This window comes from Malaclemys terrapin, chromosome 4 (genome assembly GCF_027887155.1).
Source record: "Malaclemys terrapin pileata isolate rMalTer1 chromosome 4, rMalTer1.hap1, whole genome shotgun sequence".
Classification (NCBI taxonomy): Eukaryota; Metazoa; Chordata; order Testudines; family Emydidae; genus Malaclemys; species Malaclemys terrapin.
In genome coordinates this window covers 116,181,539-116,196,578 of record NC_071508.1, presented here as the reverse complement: position 1 = coordinate 116,196,578, position 15,040 = coordinate 116,181,539, and the positions used below count along the sequence as shown (strand labels likewise).

The following is a 15,040-nucleotide window of genomic DNA, read 5'->3' as shown; positions in this document are numbered from 1 at the left end:
AATAAGCTGCATGAATGGGGGCTGGGAAGAGACCCTGTTGGTTGGGGTTGTTGTCTATTCACTGTCAAAGCATCTGGGGTATCACTGCAGAGAGTGGAACTATTGCAAGATACGCTCAGCAGGTTTGTATTTTTTTTCTTCTTAACCACAGACCCATCATTGTGACCTCTCCAATTTGACTTAATTGGCCAAGTCTCTGAGTGAGGCAGCTGCCTTGGTCTACCACACTGTATATATGTGTGTTCAGTTTGGCACCAGCCTATTTATATTCACTTTTTTTTTTCAAAGCAGATTGCAAAGACACCCTTCATTCAATCCAGTCTATTGGTTTGAAAGTGCCTGGAGCTAAAACTGATTGAGAGAGGCACAGGCTTTTTGGATTGCTGCTCCAAGCAGCTGGAATAAGCTCTTCCACCACATTGAAACAGGCGCCAACCCTGAACTTTTAATTCTTTGTCTTCAGAAACCTTGTCAGAGTTAAAGGAATTGAAACTGAGACTGCTCAGTGTTGTAATCTGCTGATTTTGGATGGTGTCTTAAATATTTTTGTTTGTGTCTGCATGAAATATGCTGGAGTCAGATGTATGTATGATTTCTGGTGAAACAGTGAGTCAGTGGCAGGGATGGGAATAAAACCCCAGATTCTTGAATCCCAGCCCACTGCTCTAACTACTGTTACACATTGTTTCTCCCTATCTTTGTTGCTACCTTGAGGGTAGCATGTCCAGGATTAAACATCCAGATCAACAAGGTGGATTAAGTAGTAGAAAAAGAAATTTGTAACTTAAATATTTTTGCTCATTGCTTCTCTGTCAGGCTCTGAGAAGTTGAGGAGTCCATGGTAAAATTTTCAAAAGTACCTTGGCAATTTTGCCAAAGTCCCATTTTCAAATGGGACTTAGGCACTTCAGAGCCTAAATCTCATTGAAAGTCAGTTGGATTTAGGTGCTTTCAAAAACTTTTCCCCATAACTGATCTACAGAAGCTCTTCAAATACTAAACTTTTCAGGGAAGGCACTTTGCCTTCACACATTTCTAATTCCCTACTGCACAATTAAATCTGTATACATGACATTGATTACTAAAATGAAATAGGCGTTAAGGGAGAATGGGTCTGCTCCTTTCCTGCAATAAGGGTTCAAGGAATCTTCAAGGCCAACCAAGCCTTTCCTTAATTTTAACTTTGATTTTATGATGTATTCTCTCTTCACTGTAGAGGAGACATAACAGCACTCATGCCATAAGTCAGCTCCAAGGTCTTAGATTTGAATGAAGGGAAATTAACTTTCCCGTTAAATATGGCCTATCAGCTCCTAAAACTGTAGTCTAGAATGGCGTTCATGTCTAGCCATTGGGAAGGCGGAATGTTCTGTTATCTAAGGGACTGGGAATCGGGAGAGCTGGGTTCTATCCAGAACTCTGCCACTGACTTGCCATGTGACTTTCCCCACTCAATGCCTCAGTTTCCTGATCTGTAAATGGGTATAATAACACCACCCTTTGTAAAGTGCTTTGACAGCATCAGATAAAAAGTGCACTATAAATACAAAGTATTTTATTACTAGGCATTCAGAATGCCCAAATTACTGCTAAATACATTTTTACCAGTTTATCCTATTGAATAAACAACTAATTGTGTGTCTGCCATTGGAAATTGATGACTGTGCAGCTTTAGTAATAATAAAAGGCAGCAGATTTTCTTTCTTAAGGCAAGTGAAGGTTGAATAAATTCTCTGTGAAGCAGGGAGCTGCAAAGTGCTTTCACCACAACCACTTTCCTTTTCCTCTGGTAACTTCAAATCCTCCAAGTACAGAGACTGATATGGAGGGGTTGGTCAGTTGGCTTTTTCTAAATGTGGAATTTTAAAAGATGAAGTCGCATGCTTGGATCTTGTTTGAAAACTGGAATTTTCCCTTATCCCTTGGGTTGTTTGAGTTTTAGAAGATTTTGTGGGTGCTGTGTGAGTATGCACATACACGGAGAACTTTCATAGCACTTCGCTTGAGCCAAGCATAAGTCAGGTGTTCGTCAGAGGCTTCTCCTATCCGTGGCTTTCTGTGACTTGCAACAGCCCTCTTAACCAAGGGCCTACTCCCTTCTGTGAGGGCACCTTACCAGCAGAGCACCCACTCCTGTTCTACTTCTGGTCCTCTCCTGAACAGCAACTGTCTACTTCAGCAATAATGCCCTGTGACGGGAGCAATTGACCAACATCCCCTACTCTGTTATTTGTATTCATTTCATCTTATGACACATGGTGCTCTTTCAGACCATGGACAAAACTTAATAGTATGATTTTAAAAGAACAGATTGGCACAGTGCTTACCAGCATGCTCTCCCGGCCCCACCCACTGAACAACCAGAGATCAGGACTGACAGCTGAATGTACAGATGAACCTGAATGTATAAGGGTACTGACCACTGAGCTCTAGTACCAAGTGGCATTTGCCAGCATCCTAGATGCTTCACAATTCGGCTCCAGCATGGAGATATCCCTCACGGGACTAAAAGACACACTCCTCCTGGCAGTGGGTGGAAGCTACATCTCAATGCTTATGCTACTTAACCTCCCTGAAGCGTTTGACACATCTGAGCACTGACCTTCTCACGTGATGTAGGTGGCGCAGCACTACCTTGGCTCCGATCATTCCTCTCCCAACAGGCGCCAGAGTGTGGTAATAGGCAACTGATCCACTTGCCCCCAAAACCCTCAGTTGTATAATCTCATAGCGATCTGTGCTGCCACCATTCCCCTCCTCTCTCCAATATCTACATGAGAGCATGTTGGTAGGTGGTAAGACACCATGGGTTCCTCTGCCACTGGTGCACCAATAACACACAGTTCATATACCTCCTTACCACAGCCACAACCAACACCATTACAAAGAGCTCACAGTGCCTTAAAGGAGATCAGCACATGGTAAAGAGCAGCTGGCTCAGCCTGAACAAGGGCAAGACCAAAATGGTCAGAAAGGGGAAATGTTTAGAAGTAGTTTGGACATTGTTCTCCCCTTCCATCAAAGGTGTCTGTCTCCATTCATCAAAGCAATTAAAGTCTTTGGGTCCTGTTCTACTCATCACTTAGCCTAGGAGACCAGATAGAATCAATGGCAAAAAATTCTGCCTTCTGCCTCCAGTTTACTAGGAAATTTTTTGCTTTCTTCCAAACTGAGGCTCTGGCAACTGTGTGTCCACAATAGGCTCTTTTGGAAACATTTCCCTTTGTTACTAATACCCAGGCAGCCTCATGTCCACCATATTCACTTTGTCAGGTTACAGCAACAATCATGCAAAGGATCATACAACAGTGATAAAATGTGTGTGTGTGTTTTGTTTTCTACTGTGTGTGAATTTGATTTTGATTTTTTTTAACTGCAAATAAAATATTTCCCATGAGGCTGTCCCTTTAAAAGCAAACTTTGCCCCATCTTTTTCATACAGTTGCTCTTTATTCCCTTGAAATGGTGGGAGTCAGGCTAAACCCACATGACCATCCAGCCTGCAGAGGGACGGAACTTCATCTTCCCCTGCACAGGCCACTCCTGAGGCTGGATCAGACCCACCTCCAGTGGCAGTGCAGAAGTAAGGGTGGCAATACCATACCATGCCACCCTCACTTCTGCACTGCTGCTGATGGTGGCTCTGCCTCCAGAGCTGGACACCCAGCCAGCAGCCGCCACTCTCTGAAGGCTGCGCCACTGCCAGCAGCAGTACAGAAGTAAAAATGGCAATACGGTGACCCCACTTGCGACCCCAACCCAACTCCTGTTTGGGTCACAGTTATAACCCCCTACAGTTAACCCCCTCAGTTATAACACTGTGAAATTTCAGATTTAAATATCTGAAACTGTGAAATTTAAGATTTTTGAAATCCTGTGACAGTGAAATTTACCAAAATAGACGGTGAATTTGGGAGGGCCCTGCACATAGATTTCTGACCTGCTGTAACTCCCAACCACACCTTGTCTTCTGATCTCCAGGTTCTGGCATCACCTTGACTCTGGCCTTCTGATTCCAGCCTGGTACAACTTCTGATCTCGGGTCTGTTGAGTTTGACTCTGGCGATTCCTCCAACCCCTGCTCACGGACTGCCATCTTGCAGTTGTTCTTGACATGTAGACTCCAGCTCAGCTGTGACTGCTAGGCAAGACTACCTAGGTCCCAGCCCCTTACAGTCTGCTTCTGTGGTGTTTCTTGTCCTCTTGTCCCATGCACAGCTCCACCAAATCAATACCCAGACCTCTACATTTTCATTCATCTCCTAGTACAGGGATCGGCAACCTTTGGCATGCGGCCCATCAGGGAAATCCGCTGGTGGGCCGGGACGGTTTGTTTACCTGCAGCATCCGCAGATTCGGCCGATCGCAGCTCCCACCGGCCACGGTCCCCCGTTCCAGGTCAATGGGGCTGCGGGAAGTGGCGTGGGCCCAGGGGTGTGCTGGTCAGTGCTTCCCACTGCCCCCATTGGCCTGGAACCTCGAACTGTGGGCAGTGGAAGCTGCAATCAGCTAAACCTGCAGATGCTACAGGTAAACAAACCGTCCCGGCCCGCCAGCGAATTTCCCTGATGGGCCGCATGCCAAAGGTTGCCAATCCCTGTCTAGTGAAATCCCTCTATCCACATAGCTCTGCTCCCTTGACGGATATTGACATATGGCTGTGTTTTAGATGGTGGCTCCTATTGTTTTAGCTATGTTATTCCAACAGGAGCTTAACTGCTTCTTACATTTAGCCTGAATGAAGGATGATTGTTACACCCACTGCTTCAACGAAGTTTAACCCAACCCCCAGCAAAGGAACTGCTCCAGACAATCTGTGCCACAGGCAAAACTTCAGTGTGCCTTCCCCTCCTCATAGGCCTAGGGTGGGAGACTTGGCTTGCCTGTCCCTTCATCATGGCACAGGGCCAACTGGGCCAAGTATGAGTGGTGGTGTATCCCATGGGCAAGTCACAATGCCATTTACTCAAATTTGGCCTGGCTGTGCCTCTGTAAGGATGGAGAGCCAGTTGGGTCAAATCTGCCACTCTAGGCAATTGCCCAGAAATCTGCCAGGCTAGACAACTGCCTTGTTTGCCTATAGCTAAAGTGGCGCCTGACCTCCACCATAACGATAGCATGAACTTTACTAGTATTCACAGCTCCTGATTCGGCTTGTGTAATTGAATCCAGTCTTGAAGCGTGGGAGGAATTGTGCTGTCTTCCCTGTTTGCTGATGGAGTTGAAATTTCAGTTGCAAATGCAATACTTAATTCTAGCTTTAAAAAACTAAAAGGCAGTAGTTTCTTTCGAGATATAAATGCAGTGCCAGAACATTAGTGGCTGACAGAGAAGCACTGCATTCTAGTTATAAAAGCAGGGAAATTTTAGACTAGAAAGATGCATCTCTTTAACAACCACAGCCACATTCTGGCAAACATTTATGAGACCATCATATTCCTTTTCCCATTTCCCATTATTACTGCAGGTTACTAAGAAATTTGGAAGCATAAAGATACTTCTTGCTTTCTGATCTCCATTCTCCTCCTGACAGCTTTATTTAATGATGCCACCATCTAGTGTCTGACATGCAGACAATTCTGTGGTGAGTAACTATGGTACATCATGCATTGTCGTCTTACCTCACTGAATAGATCACGGGAGAGAAGTTAGCATGTTAAACAGGAGAGAGACCTTGGTAATCACCATGAGGGCGAGCGAAATACAGGAGTAGTTTTGTAGGGTTTAGCAAATGGAACGCATTTGGTTAAGTTTGTCTGAGGATAACTTTGGGGTTCTAAAGCTCACCTTCATTTCACACAGACTTTCTATACTTAGGGTGCATCTACCCTACCTGAAAAATGCTCCTCCTTCCCCCACGCGACAGTGAGTCTTAAAGCCCAGGTCAATTGACTCAGGCTCATGCTATGGAACTAAAAATAGCAGTGTAGACATTTCCATCTGGGCTGGAGCTTGGGCTCTCAGGGTATGTTTACACTGCAATTAAAAACCCTGACTTTGGTTTGTGGGGCTCAGGCTAAGAGGCTGTTTAATTGTGGTGTGGACATCCAGGCTTGGGCTGGAGCACAGGCCCTGTGACGTGGGGGTGTCCCAGAGTTTGGGCTGCAGCCTGAGCCTGAATGTCTATACCACAATTAAAGAGCCCCTCAGCCCATGCCCCGTGAGCCTGTGTCAGATGGCACGGACCAGCCGTGGGTGTCTAATTGCAGCGTAGACATACCCTAAGACTGGGTGACCAGATAGCAAGTGTGAAAAATTGGGACAGAGGGCAGGGGGTAATAGGAGCCTGCTTAAGACAAAGCCCCAAATATTGGGAATGATAAAATCAGAACATCTGGTCACCCTACCTAAGACCTTCCCCCTTCTGGGTTTCAGAGCCAGAGCTCCAGCCTGAGAGGGAACAATCACCTACACTGCTATTTTTAGCCCTGTAGCACGAACCCAAGTCAGTTGAACTCTGAGACTTGCTGCCATGGGATGGCGGGGGGTTAGTGGGGGGAGGGTTGCTGTGCTGACATACCCTAAGAAACAGGATATAAATTTTTCAGAGTTTGCAGAGACATAATAAACTATTTTGGAGATTTCCAAAAAACAGATGCCCAAACTCAAGTATTCAATTAGAGGCCGCTTTTGAACAATTTGACTCTAGATGTCTTATAACTTTGTTTTCCTAGCATTTTATAGGAAAGGCTCCAAGCAATCCCTTTGTAAAGCCAGCTGCCTTCCCAGATAATAGAGCTGTTTACAGTTTACCAGTGCAGTTGTGTCCAGACATGCAGCAACTGACTCCCAGCTCTGCAATTAATTCACCATCCTAGCAGGACAAGTTAGACTCTCTCAATTCAAAGTGGGTGCAGGGCAGGGAACATATGTGCAGCTTGTAACAATGATATCTGGAAGCCTTGGGTCTCAAAACGGATGTAGAATTGTGGCTCATGGTGGCCTTGAGAGAACAAGGAAGTGGCAGAGATGAATATGCCTCCTATCTTCTCTGAAGTGGAGGTTACTAACCACACCTCATAGTCTCAGTGTATTCAGACTGCTGGTTGCCTACTATTAACTTTTTGTGAAACACAGAATTTTCAGGTAGAACAGCAATTTCCCTAGTTTCTCTATACAAGGGATTCAAAATTAATCTAGGCCTGTAGAATTCAGGACCTTACGTAGGTGTGGTCTGCAGCCTAACCTTAATATATACCACAAGCTGTTATTTTATTTATTTTTTCCTATCTCTGGCATGGTGAAGTGATTGTTCACAGAAATGGGCTGTTAAATAACTTAGTCCATTCTCCCCTTATCCCATCAATACAAAATTGTTCCCTACTGTATTTCTTCTAGTGCTCCAGTCTAGTTCTAAAGCACGGTTTTACTCTGAAAAGTGAGGGCAGCATTTGGCCTACAGAGTGTATTATTATGAGAAAGATAGAACCTAGCTCAATTATCCCATTCCAGGCTGAGTCTGCAGGGCTGGCAGTTTGGAAAATTATCTTTTTCACTTGTAATGCAGTTATGTAACAGGAGACTACATTACACTTGGAATGAGCACTGAGACGCAATAAACAGGGACATCCCCCCCCATGAGTCATTCTTACAGAAATGGTTTCAGAGCAGAATCACACTTAAAATGTCTCAAGCATGTTTCTGCCACTTCCCTGGGGAGCCTGGGAGCAGAACACATCTCACTGTCAGGAATTATTTGTCCTGATATTCATCCTATATTTTCCTTTAGTTTTATCCCATTACACCTAGTTATACCCCTTTGAATCACCCAAAATAATTTGTCTACATCCTTGGAGCTTCAAATGTTTGTGGACTGTTTATTCTCCCCTACTCCTTCAATGTAGTGTTGCTTTTTTAAGGCCCAGGCTGAAGTCCTTGCTCATTGAGTTTTGGGAGCATAAAATATACAGGACGGGGGCTACAATCTTTCTTCCTCTGTTAATCTCTCCAGCTCTCTGAACACTATCTAATGTGGTTCTCTTTAGTAATTAGGCACCCACAACTGAACACAGGGTTTTTTTCAGATGCAGTCGCAGCTAGAGGCATACAGAGACAGGCTCTTGCCTCCTGAATTTTCTAAATATTACTGGTTTCAGAGTAGCAGCCGTGTTAGTCTGTATCCGCAAAAAGAACAGGAGTACTTGTGGCACCTTAGAGACTAACAAATTTATTTGAGCATAAGCTTTCGTGGGCTACAGCCCACTTCATCGGATGCATAGAATGGAACATATAGTAAGGAGACATTTCTACACATACAGAGAACATGAAAAGGTGGGAGTTGCCCTACCAACTCTAATAGCCTCTACCACTCCTAGACACACAGAATCCCTTTTCAGAGAAATATCTGTAGAAGAGCTCTGGAGTGGGGGAGGAAAGTGCAAAGATTCCCTTGAACAATGTCTCCATCATTTCAGGGGTAGGAGTGTTTGCCCTCCTGAGAAATGGGTGATGATTCTGCCCCCAAACCAAATGGATTCCCAGCATACATGCACAGGCTCTGTCCTGGGACCCACAGCACCTCCCTGCTAGCGCAATGCATGGCTCCATTGGAACCATACTACTTAGGGGCTCCTCTACACATGGCAGTTCTTTTTACAGGTGGCTTCTCCATGTGGAAGAATGGTGGTAAAGGTAATGCTGTGTTGTCTTTTTCAAGTAATCAGCACAAATATAATCACCCTCCCATACCCCATAATTCAAAGCTATGGGCGTTGATCAAAGGGAGCAAGTGTTTCGTTCAGCGGGCTGTATTGTCTGGAGCAGCCTTTAAATTTCTGGAAGAGTCCAAAATTCTGTCTTTGCATCTTTTTCTCCCCACCACAGACAGACACTTCCCCAGATCACCTCCAAACCAGAAAGCCCTCAGATGTTACAGTCAATTCGATCTGATTTTCAAATAGTTAAATCTTATTTTTCCCAGAGAAATCAATGGCATTAGTTAGAATAACAAAGCAGCAGTCTCTGCATCATTTACTAAACAAACCAGGAACTGTGCAGAAACAGGGCCTGCTCCAGGCACCAGCCCACCAAGCATGTGCTTGGGGCGGCGCCTGGACAGGGGCGGCGCGGCGGGGCCCTCCGGCCCGAGAGCGGGGCCGCGAATGGGCTCGCCGCCCTCCCCGCGGCGCTCCGCCCAGTCGGGGAGAGCTGGGCCCCGGCCGGGCTCGCCGCCCTTCCCCCGGCACTCCAGCCGGTCAGGGAGAGCAGAGAGCCACGGCGGGCTCGCTGCCCTCCCCCCCAGCGCTCTGGCCGCCGGGGAGAGCGGAGAGACCCGGCTGGGCTCTCCGCCCTCCCCCCGGCGCTCTGGCCGCCGGGGAGAGCGGAGAGCCCCAGCCAGGCTCTCCGCCCTGCTCCCGGCGCTCTGGCCAGTTGGGGATTGCGGGCCCGCGGCAGGGCTCGGCGCCCTCCCCTGCCACGCTGGAGGCGGGGGGGGAGGTGGCTTTCTTGCCTAGGGCGGCAAAAAAGCCAGAGCCGGCCCTGTGCAGAAAGTCCCAATAGCAGCAGAGCCCTATAACTCGAACATGTGCCAGTGGTGCATTTCAAGGCCTCTCAGTACACTGTAAAGATTCCCTCCCAGATATTTCTAGTTTCTTGCCATCTGTTTTAAGATGCAATAGCTGCTCTGTAGCTTTCCAAATGCAGAGCCCCTGACTCAATAATTCAGGGGACCACTTTGCTTTCTCTCTCTTTCTTAGGAATTTCTCATGTGACCACCACCACCGCAGGCCTTGAGTACAGGTCATCTCCCGGTTCCAGATTTGAGAATCATTTGAGGGGTTCTGTGGCAGTGCAGCAATGGGGAACTTCAGAAAAACTCAGGAGCAAAAAGTCAAGCCTCCAGCATAGCATTTTAAAACTGCAATCTTCTTCAGTTCTCCTTGGGGGGGGGGGGCGGGGGAGGAGGAGTGTGGACAGCAGGGAGGGACTGCTGAGAAAATCCATGGTAAACTGATCTTCCTGCCTCCTTCCAGAGGTCTTCCGTGGATGCTTGAAAAATGTGTTCTTGTGGGCTCCAAGTGTGTTAAGAGCCAGATAAATTGTTTTGTTTGTTCATTTCCTGTCATTTCAGGGTTCCTTGAGGACTTTCTCAGTGAGAATAGGGAGAGGTCAGTGTTCTGTTATTTAGAAAGACTCCAATTACAGATATTTAAACAAGCCAAAAGTGAACAGCTTAACAGGTCAGATGAGGAAAGCAAAATATCAAAGTCATCCTCTCCCTCCCTCTCTCCGAGGGAAACCAGAGCCCCTGTGACCCTAAACATCTGATTTCACCACACACTCACCACCAGTTTTCTCTCTTTGTTTAGCGCTGTCCACTGTTTTCTCATAAGAGAGTCCATTGTGGGGTTGGTGGGAAGAGGGGGCAAGAGATGTCTGCCCTCAATACGGGAATGCAGAGACCCTGCCACTGGTGGGGTGGGAAGGGGAGAATAGATCTGGGCTCAGCTGCAGCTGTTTCCATGTCAGGAGAGAGGGAGCTGCATAAGGAAAGAGAGGGTGTGGGTGTTCAGCTGAGAGGGGAGCAGCCTTGCTTACATAAGAGAGCACTGAAAGGTTCTGGATGTAGAAGCTATAGTTACAAACGAAGACTCTGGCTGTAGGGAGCCTTACTCCTTTTGTGGGAAGCCTTGTATTTTGTGTTGGACTTTTGTTATAGGGGCCTGTTTTCAGTCTACAGCAGTTAGGCAATAAGCTTGGGCCCGTCAATTCCCACCATGACCAGGGACTGGGCCGACCATTCTGCGACTGAGAGGTTGATCTTCTGAGTTTTCAGCTCTTCCATGCAGGCCTTATTTGCTGCCCTTGTAGAACTGAATTGGATAAAAATGGAATTAGCATATTATTATTGTTGTTAATTTGTATTATTGTAGCATGTAGAAACCTACTGTGCTAGACACTATACAAACCCAGAACAAAAGTTAGATCTATCACACTGGTTCTCAACTTCATTGGGCTCAGGACCCATTTGTAAACCTTGATGATCTGTCGTGACCCAGTGAGTAGCTTTAAGGCAAAAAAACATCTGTCTTACTAGATATTTCTTACATTAATGTGTCTATATTGTGGGTAATAAGCACTAAATAAGTGCACCCTGCAGACCATCTTGGCAGCTCCTGTCCTCCAGGGCTTGCTGGGCTCAGCTCCCTCCTCCAGGCATGGGGGCTCAGCACCGGTCAGATTTGGCCCAGCCACTTCTCTGTCATGATGATGGGTGGGCCAGCTAGGCCAAATTTGAGTGAGTGGCCTTACAAGCCTGGTGCATGTGGACCCTCCTCTTCCACAGACTTTGTGTGTGACCTTGGGCAAGTCACCTTGCCTCTCTGTGCCTAAGTTCCCCATCTGTAAAATGGGCATAGTACCCTACCTATCGGGAATTGTGAGGACAATTGCATTAAAGATTGTGAGGTGCTCAGATACTTTGGTGATGGAGGCCATATAAGTACCTAAGATAGACAGAGTTAAAAAAATCCATTTAAAATTCATTATTACTGAGTTCTGTCTCTTTTCAAACATGAGGAATGCTATATGACCTCTTTCTGTGGTACTAGAGCTGTAGGATATTTAAGGTATGGATACATTGCAAATATTATAGCAGAACTGAAAAACATATAGAGGAGGTACAATGACTTTGTTTCAGTGCAATATGTTGGAGATGGGGCCAGAACTTTTGGGAAATGTTTAGATCCGTGGCTTGGGCCCATGGTATTTTGAAGAATTTCTAGGACATATTATTCCTTCCATTTTCCCCCCCACCCCCATCACCTGCACTATTTTGCATGGCACAGTGAGGGTAAATTATATTATCTTGAGCAGGCAAAAAAATATAGTCTATTTTATTTGACTTTCAGCAAGAGTTATCCAAATTTCGCAGAGCTCTGATGGAGTTGTTCTTGTTGGATAAGCATGAGTATATGTGTAGGTGACATAAAGACTTTGAACACACACAAGATGAGAGGTGAGACATTGGGTGACGTGCCCCTAAATCATCATGACTTTTGTGGAAAATGGAAAAAGCAATGTTTCAAATGTATTGGATGCAACTAGAGCCAGTCAGGTTATTTGTTGTGAATCGTTTATCTGAGAACTTTGACCATTTTCCCCTCCCCTTTTAAAATTATCTACAAATGGGTGACTTTTACATATTTTCTTCTTGTTATCAGTGTGGTCAAATGAATTGTTTTGTGCAAACAAATTTTAACCAATGTTTGGGCACGAACTTGTTGCTGTGAATATTCACTATTTGTGTCATTACTAATCATCTAGGTCACATGGTGTTGACTCTGTTTCCTGATAGGTTGGCCTGCGTTTTATAAACAAGGGGACTTCCTCATTATTATCAAGCATTTCCATGGCATCCAGCATCAGGGTGATTTACAAGGCTTATGTAGACACATTCCAGGTCCCAAGCCTCATGCTCCACTGCAGCTTTACCAGTCAGCTAGGAAACAATATTCAATCAGTTGAGAAGCCAAGCTAAATTCATGCTTATTCGTATTTCCACAGGGCTTGAATGCCACAGAAACAGGGGCTTCATAAAAACCTAAGACAGGTAGGGAATGAATTCACACACCTCTGGAAAACAGAGATAATACACGGGTGTGATGTGTATCAAAAAATATCAAATGTTTAAGCCCTATGGAAGAAAATGCTATCCAAGTTGAAGGCTCCATTCCACTTGCTGCATGGGGCTGTTTTAAGATGAAAACCTTTTAAAAAATAAAATCACACACAGCGCTGTTTAGAGACCCCATGCTGCTTTTTTTAAGAGTAGGGGTTTGTCACAATGCCTTTGGCCAAACTTATTCCTCCTTCACATACAGAAAAGGTAGTGTTCTGACCCCCAGAGGTGACTGCATTTTGGTGGAACTGTGTATGTAGTTTGTGAAATGTGTTAGTTGCCTTTATTATTAAAATGCTGGGGCTTATTTTTTCAGTTAATTTGTTTAGGGTGTTTTTTGTTTTGTTTTTAACTTTGAGAGACCTAATTACACCCTTTCTTGACTCTTAACAGAATTTCTAATGTGAAAGGAAAAAGCCAGGAAGTGCCAAGGAGGTGCTGCTCCCCATTGATTGGCATTGACCATTCTGGGCCTTTCCCTCAAGCACTGGGTGAAGATGAGCAGCCTGTCCCGAGCATGACGTCATTGGCAAATGTCATTGCTTCCCACCAGTCAGAGTGGGTCTCCTTCAATGATGAGCTGCTCGTGCCGGTTACTTTGCAGGGTAAGTTCCCTCAGATTCCTTTAGAGCCCTTTAAGAAAGACTTTTTAAAATTAAACTGGCCCATCTACTGACACAGATTTGGTCTCATGAGAACCTGCCTTCCAAGTGGGAACAGAGGAGGCTGAGTTACTTCCTACTTCCCCTGCATGATGGAGAGTTCTAGGTAAAAATATCAAATGTTATGTCTCATGAGAAATGTTTTATAAATGCCCTTTCATTGGGCCTAGTTCTGCCTCAGTTACACAGTTCCCACTGACCACATGGGATGTTTCACCTATTCTAACTAAGGGCAAAACTAGGCCTGGTGTGAGATTAAAAGGGGATGAAGGCTGTTCACCTATAGTTAGTGACAAGCTCAGCAGAGACTGCTACAGGGCTTTGTAAGAAATAATAAACTAATGGCAGCTGCACTAAATTTCTCTATCCCACTCCTGGTGATTCTCCTCCTAGCATGAACCCTCAGGTCCAAGAGCAGAAACTAAAGTTGCCTCTCATCATTAGCAACCAGTCAGTACAAGTTACATATAATTCCTTTCCTGCAAAAATGGGTCCCCAAGTGCTTGAGTTCCTATAGCTAATACAGCGAACTTTTTTGATTTCTCTATGCTTATGCTGTTATTTATAAAGGGTTATTTCAGAGGAGACAATCAGCTTTTCAGATGAGTCTGGACGTCAGCTGGAGTGAGATAGAAGCTGATGATGGCAGGAGCTTTGTTTCTTTCAAGGCCTCTGTTAGTGGGTGACCAACAAATGGTCACTATGCTGTAAAACCTGTATATGCTGTGTTCCCTCATTCATGCACGCAGCAGCCCTGTCTAGCACAGGAAAATAAGTAGTTGTAGTGGTGGCTCCTCCCACTCTGGCTCAGTGGGAGGCCACTCCACCTCACTATGTCATGAGGATCTGCCCACCATCAGGGAATTAGCAGCAGAGTGAATAGTCTAAGGCTCTAGCCCTTAGGTGGAACATAGCAAACGAGCTGTCTGCAAGGTCTGGCTCTTAGGAAGGGGCAATAGCAGTCTAGGGCCTCAGGCAGGGGTGAGCACCATACAGTCTAGGGCTCAGACAGGGGTGCTTTTCTAGCCTTGGAGGTAGGGCGCAGAAATAGGCAGTCCATTGCCTGACATCTTGGGTCAGGCAGACAAATGCAGGTCTCTTGTCCTAAGTGGGGAGGCTACCACCCCAGGGGTGAGGTGGCGGGGGGGAGAAGGACATGGGACCACCTGACCCCAGCCCAGGGCCCTAACAGTGGTGAGGCATCCCACCACTGGGTCAGTGGGAAATTCAGCTGCAGCATGCCGACCACGTTTAAGTAGCCATACAACCGGACTGGAGTCGGCTGTCTCTGAGCCACTTCCTACCTTCCCCTTGGGGTGTACCTACATCCAGGGGTGTCCTCCATCTCCTCTGAGTAGGTATCCAGTGGCAGCTCCCACCACTCCTCAGGGTCCAGGTTAGTCGGCAGCGGCAGCAGCTCTGGCCAGTCTTCAGCACAGTAAGGGTTCTCCTCGGGCTTTAACTCTGGGAGCAGGCAGGAGGCGTCTGTCTCCTCCAGCTGCTTTCTCCCGGCTGAACTACAGGGTTCAGCCTTTATACTTCCTGTCCCGTCCCTTGACTTCTGGTAGGTGGGGCAAGCCCGCTCTGGGTCCGCTCACCCAGGTTTAGCAGTTGGCTCCTCCCCCTCTGGCTCAGTAGGAGGCCACTCCCCTTATCACAGAAGTGTTTAAAAAATGTGTTAGCTAACTTGTTGTTAAATCGTGGTTGACCCGAGCAGGGAATCTAAGGGCAACCACAACCGGCCAACATCTTCTCCCTT

The 15,040-nt window shown here is 46.1% G+C and overlaps 1 protein-coding gene across 1 annotated transcript in view; it reads left to right on the top strand.

Annotated features, from left to right (window-relative positions):
- The window catches only part of STON2 (stonin 2), a 116,093-nt gene that overhangs the window by 7,473 nt on the left and 93,580 nt on the right, over positions 1-15,040 (top strand). The window contains exon 2 of the mRNA XM_054024854.1: positions 13,013-13,224. Coding sequence (XP_053880829.1) covers positions 13,137-13,224 — 88 coding nt within the window. The 5' untranslated portion in view covers positions 13,013-13,136. The remainder of the gene's footprint in view (positions 1-13,012; positions 13,225-15,040) is intronic.